The sequence below is a fragment of the Castanea sativa genome, chromosome 3 (genome assembly GCF_040712315.1).
Source record: "Castanea sativa cultivar Marrone di Chiusa Pesio chromosome 3, ASM4071231v1".
In the NCBI taxonomy this organism is placed as follows: Eukaryota; Viridiplantae; Streptophyta; class Magnoliopsida; order Fagales; family Fagaceae; genus Castanea; species Castanea sativa.
In genome coordinates, this window is record NC_134015.1 from 16,311,384 (window position 1) to 16,317,807 (window position 6,424).

General features: G+C 33.3%; 1 protein-coding gene across 1 annotated transcript; it reads right to left on the bottom strand.

The window, feature by feature from the left end:
• Positions 1-611: 611 nt before the first annotated feature.
• Positions 612-2,811, bottom strand: LOC142627023 (acetylajmalan esterase 1-like). Its single transcript, XM_075800802.1, has 5 exons — positions 2,538-2,811; positions 1,637-1,855; positions 1,385-1,533; positions 1,004-1,277; positions 612-903 (listed from the first exon to the last, which is right to left on the bottom strand). The coding sequence occupies exons 1-5, from the start codon at positions 2,809-2,811 to the stop codon at positions 692-694; spliced, it is 1,128 nt and encodes a 375-aa protein (XP_075656917.1). The 3' UTR covers positions 612-691.
• Positions 2,812-6,424: the final 3,613 nt, after the last annotated feature.

The following is a 6,424-nucleotide window of genomic DNA, read 5'->3' on the forward strand; positions in this document are numbered from 1 at the left end:
AATTTGTTGTGAAAATGTTATAGACATAAGATTTCTCTATTTTGATTGAACCCAAATTCTTGAGATTATCATCTTAGTTTGGTTAATATCCTTTCAGGATAGACAAAACATGTTAATTGAAATATAATTATGTATATACTTTTTTTTTTGGCAAGTATAATATTTTTTTTTGGTGGACAAATTAGGGTGTTCCTGTGACCACCCTGACTACAATGTGTATCGGCCCCAAAAAACTATTCACGTGGAATAAAATTATGTCTCATTAAATCATTTAAACAAGTTCATAAATCATTAAAATTAATTTTTAATAAGTTCATAACTCAGTAAAACGTGATAAACTTTTCGTGGGTAGTTGTTTGAATTTGTACTCGCAAATACAACACCTACAAGACTAACCATAAAAACCGTAAGATTGTAGTACCTGCATTACAAGTAGAATTAGTCATTTTTCTGCATATTCCGAAAGTACATTGGTAGTTGGGTCCTATAATTGGTTTGAAAATGTTGGGTCATAACTCATAATATCTCTACAGCCGCGTTATACTCTTTGTTCTCTTTTTTCTCTCATTAGACAAAACCATATGGAAGCTGAGAACATAGAAAGGCAAAATATTATTTTGAAGTCGGGAGTATTAGAACTTTATTACTTGCTAACTCTATGCAAGCCCCACAAAACTAAACCAAATTAAAATTAGCAATGAAGGTTGGGCAAGACGTCACGGATGAGCCAGTCAGAAATATACTTGTACGCCTGTTGTGTCAAATGAATTCCATCCCAGATGATGCGTTTATCTGGATTTGGACAAACTGGTACATCTGGATCTCCACACCCTTTTGTAAGTGTAAAGTCATAATCACCTCCAGCACCACAGCAAGCTTTTTGCAAAGATTCAATATCAAATCCTATACATTGGGCGCAATCCAAAAAAAAAAGAAATTTCTCCATCAGATTTATCTTATTATTAATCTCCTTGAAGTTTATTAGAAGTAGAGAGAGACTCACCAAGAAGTAAAGCATTACGGTAAACCGATTGGAAAGCATTGTAATAATCACCGTATGCTACAGCAACTTTAGGATTTTCTTTTCTCAAACCTTCAAGGGCTTGTTTGAGTTGATCATTGTAATATATTGTGAAATCGTTCAATCCCTTTAGGCAATGAAATTCGTCATAAGCTGCAGAATTGTTGGTCTGTAATGCCGTAAGATAGATTGGTAAGCAGCCTATTGGGAAGTTACCAGGAACAACCACTCGGGTAGCACCATAACCAATGACCGTCTGGAACCAATATTATAGACAATTAGGACTCAATAATCAATCAAGTCATTTTGAATGAAAAAAATATATATAAAAAGGAATCTATTTTGTTTACTAATAAAACGTACTGTAACAGCATCCTTTATTGCCTTGACAACTTCTGGAACCAGGTTTCTGACCTCCTCAATTGATTTGCCTTGAAGCAATGCAAAGTTAAAATCATTCCCTCCAATTTCTCCAACCATGAATAGGGCTGTTTTAAGCTTCTCAGCACAATCTATTCAACATCAAAAGAAACTTTTTTTTAAGAAAAAAAAGTTGAAATTATGAAGACAATGAATTTTACTCGGTATTATATATGCTTCAAATGAGAGGCTAACCTTCAGCATTGAGACAGATCCCATTGAAATATGTGGACATCCAATCCAGTTGAACATTGAGAGAGCTATTAGTAGCTACGGCTGAAATATTCTTTTTTACAAGAATCTCTGTGGGCAAAGCAGCTGCACCAGCTACTGCAAAATTCTTCCCATGACTGCCATTAACCAATGTGTTCCGATCCAAGTAGGGAGGGAGAAAAGGAAGTCCAGCTGCTTGAGCTGTGAAATTATAGAACATAACCAAAAAAAAAAAAAAAATTAGTATAACATTACTTTGACACTTATATTGGTTAATAAGGTGGTTAATAATTCTAACAAATGCAATCAAGTCAAACAAAAGACTAAAATCAACTTGCATAATGCCATAATGTACGCAACTAGTAAAAAATTCAAACATAAGAAAAAATACTTAGGCGCAAAACACAGAACAGAGGATTTTTTCGAGGCTCAAACATGCATGTAGTATAAACTTTATAGTGAGCAATCAACAAGGAAAAGCATCACAAATTAATCCCCCACCCCACTTATATCTTGTATGATAATGATAGAACTCAGATATAATCAAAACAGGATTGGGAGAGAAATTCTTATAAATGGGTCATTGAAACAGTATTAAATGACATTCTAAAGAATCGAGAGAGAGAGAGAGAGTGGAAAACATTCTTTCTGAAATATATAGAGCTTGAAAACTTTCTAAACAGTATTGTTTTTGGGGTTCTTTTAAAAACCAACAGCAACTAATAAAAAGAACCCAAAAAAAAAAAATCAACAAGTTTGGCCTTTCTATCCATACATATAAGGAACAAAATATTTTCTGTGTTCTTTTAACAAAATCCAACAAGAAGTAAAAGAGAACAAAAATAAATAAATAGACATCAACAACAAGAAGTTAGATTCTTACCAAAATAATCAATCATTAGCATCCCATTGGAGCACCGGCCAGTGGCATTGTTGACAAAGTTTTGGCCATAAGGAGGCCGAGCATACATCGAAGTTGGGACCTCACGAATTAAATTGCCAGTGTCAGAGAGCGAGTCCCCGAGTTGATATATTGCATCAAACTTGCAAACCTTAAGGGGCTGAGCATCAATGCAATGAGGAAGAGGAAGAAGAAGAAGAGAGAAAGTAGTACTGAGAGTGAAAATCAAAGAGAAAACTGCAACGGTGCTAGCCATTGCTCAAGAACAGAATTACTCGGTTATGAAATTATGAGGATTAGAAATGTTAGGCTATGCTACTAATGCTAGCTTCTCCCGTCAGAAAAAAACAAAAAATGCTAGCTTCTGTTAACTCTGATTCTCTAGTTTTGAATGACATTTTGACTTTATCGATGGTAATTTAGTTAGGGTTTGGCTTAAGTATATTTTTTTTTTATTGAATATATCTTTTTGTTTTAAATATAGTAGTGAATTTTAATCCTTATATTTTATTTAGTTAGTAGGAGTTGTGAAAATGTTGTGGATGCAGCATCTCTCACAAAGAAAATGAGATTCCTTTTAAAAAATGGTCTAACTTATTTCTAGTACTTTTTAATAGGATCTCCTTTTGTTTTAAGGAAAAACTGTCACATTACCCACTAAATAAATAAAAAGTGGAGATTAAAACCCGCTGCCACTTGTCATTGTGTATTTAAAACAAAATTAGACATTCAGTTAAAAAAGTATTTGACGTAAGCCAAACTCTTCAAAAAAGTATTTGACGTAAGTTAAACCCATTTAATTATAGTTAAATTCGAACATAATTATTTCAATTATAGTTAACCTTGGTCCTAGTAATTTTGGTTAAACTCGGAGGAAATACTAATTTTGACTTTCACCAAAAGTAATTTTAGCAATTTGTATGTTTATCAAATACTATTATTATTATTATTATTATTATAGAATAAAATACTATTTTAAACTCTAAATTTTACCTAAAGTTTGTTTTTTATTCTTAAACTTCAAGGAATTCATTTTTAGTTCCTAAACTATTGAAAAGTTTATCTTTTGTCACTAAACTAATAAAAATATTTTTTTTATATCTTTAAACTTTACTAAAAATTTGTTTTTGGTCTCAAAACTATTGAAAAATTTTTTTTTTACCCCTATTTTTGTCTCTAAACTATTGAAAAAACTATTTACAAAGTTTACAGACGAAGAAAGAAAATTTTGAAGTTTAGCATGAAAAACAAAATTTTGTTAAAGTTTAGCTACCAAAATAGTATTTTATCCAAAATTTTATGTTACACCAAACACTTGAGAATGTTTTGACCAAAAATATTTTCACAAAAAACTTTTTACATTAAAAAAACTATATATATGATTTTTAAAGCATCAAAGAGTGTTGAATGCTTCTAAAAAATAGTGTTAAATTATGTTAATTTAATCTAATTAATAGATTAGACTTGAATTTTTTTCTAAGAAAATTCTAATTATTTCAGATAGTTTATTTTCTATATTAATTAGTGTTGAGTTGCCACTTGAGTATTTTTAGGAACAAATCTGTGGGGGGTAAAAGCTCTCGAATGAACATTTTAGTTTTGGGCCTGATTGGCTGGTACCAGTTTGTTTTGATCAGTGTCTCTAGGCCCACAAGTCAGTCCACACTGTGGAGGTCCAAGAAGTTGTCCGAGGAGGAATGTCTCCTCGGACAGGCTCGACAATGACCCTGAGACTTGCTAAATGAGTTAGAGGCAGGACTTTGGAAAAACTGATGGGTAAAAGGGTGACCCAAGCACCCTTCAGAAGCAAGGATGTGTGAGAAATATCTGAGGGAAAAGCTACTACCACCATATTAAAGGCCCTGCATCTACCTCCCTAGCCGCATTAATGGGGAAATGACCTCTGAACAGTAGAATTCAACCTTCCTACTACTATTTGAAGACTTCAAGAAGGTGATGGATGGGACAAGTATCTAAAGGGGGGAAGATTAATATGACACGAGGATGAATCAGTGAAGAAAAAGGAAGATATAAGGAAACGAGAGAGGAAAGAGAAAGGGACAGGCCCCTTAGCTAAAAAAGAACTAAGAATTGTAAACTTTGGCATAGAAGGAGAATATTTATACTAATCGTTCTCGGCTTACGTCCGAGGAGGTCTTTTTGTTATACCCGTTTATCATTTGCACAGATTGTGGCACTCTAGCCTGTTAATTGAACTTCCAACATTCCAAACCTAGGTTTCAAATCCATACTCTACAAATTTAATTGTATAAGGCTCAGTAGGCCTGAGCCCATCACCTGCTTCTGGGTCCGGGTACAATTGTGTGCTTACAAAATCAAAAACCACAAATGCATCTTTATTTAATATAATAATATTAATAATAATAATTATTATTATAATTATTATAATAATAATTATTGTAGGGGTATTGGGCCCAATAGTATATGAAGGATGGCCCAACGAAGTATTTTGGGCTGGAAACCCAAAATCCGAAGACATCAAAATGGTCGTGGACTATTTAAATATCCAAATACGTCCGAGGAGTAGATTTGTCCTCGGATTACAAGGCCGAGGACATAGGAAGAGAAGTTTAGTATCCCTGGGTTATATTATAAAGAGTCCTACAATTATGGGGATGCACAGTATACGTGGAGGGCGATAGAAAGAACGGTGGAATGTCTAAAAATAAAGCTGCTACCACCGCCCATACATTAAAAGCTCTGTAAATTGATACGCTGACTGTATAGATGGAAGGATGGGACCTGAACATCGAGCTTGGAACTTGGTCCCTAATCCCAGCGGGCTCTAGGGAAGAATGGATGGGACAAGTATCCAAAAATGAGGATTGCAACCAGGAAAGTGGAAGGTGATGAAGGGAAAGAAAAGGATGTAAATAGGAGGAAAGGCATACGAAGAGAGGAGGGACTTTTTGGAGGAAAAGAGATAGAGTCAATAGTAAATGATAATCAACACTTGTATCCAAACTTGAGAAATATTATTATAAACCATCCTCGGAAACAATCCGAGGACGATTTCTCAGTCTTACTCTTTGCAAGCAATTCTTTGTTTTGTTCCATTGGGCCCAAAGCCCGTTCTTTTTGTAATTGTCTAAACCATCCTTGAAATCTAAATTACAAACCCATCCTCTACAAATTCATTGTGAAGAAAGGCCTTTCAAGCCCATTTTTTTCTCCCAGTCGTGGTTTGGGAACTTGAATTGTGTCCTTACAATTATTATTATTATTATTGTTATTATTATTATTATTATTCAATAAAAGATTAAAATTAAATTGCCTTTCATTATTTAAATATAAGCTAATGAGATTGCATTTTAAGACCAAATCTATGTTGTGCACGAATTAATGTAATTCAAGATGTCAGACCTCACCACTACACACCCTTGGCGCGATGGTCACTCCACAAGTATTAAATACTTGTGAGGTGTGAGGGGCAAGATTCAGGTTTTAAGTCTTTAGAAGGGATTTTCACATATATATACATTTAGATTAAACTAAGGTAGAATTTTTATCTTGTATCAAGATGTCAGATCTCATCTCACATAACCAATCTTTTAAAAATATTTATTTTCTTTATGTGAGAGACTACACAAAATGGAGTGTCTCTAATTTGCCATCAATTTTTCCATTGAACTTTATAGTTTATTTGCTTATGTGAAAATTTTTAAAACCTCTTTTTACGTCATACCATAACTAACTTCCGACAACTAAGAAAGAAACAATCTGTATAAAGTTGCATCCAAATGCAAAAATACATGTTTAACCCTAGCTATTAGCAAAAAAAACATGTTTAACCCTAGCTCATATGATATTCTTTTTGTTTTGTTTGTTTGTTTTTTTTTTTTTTTTTG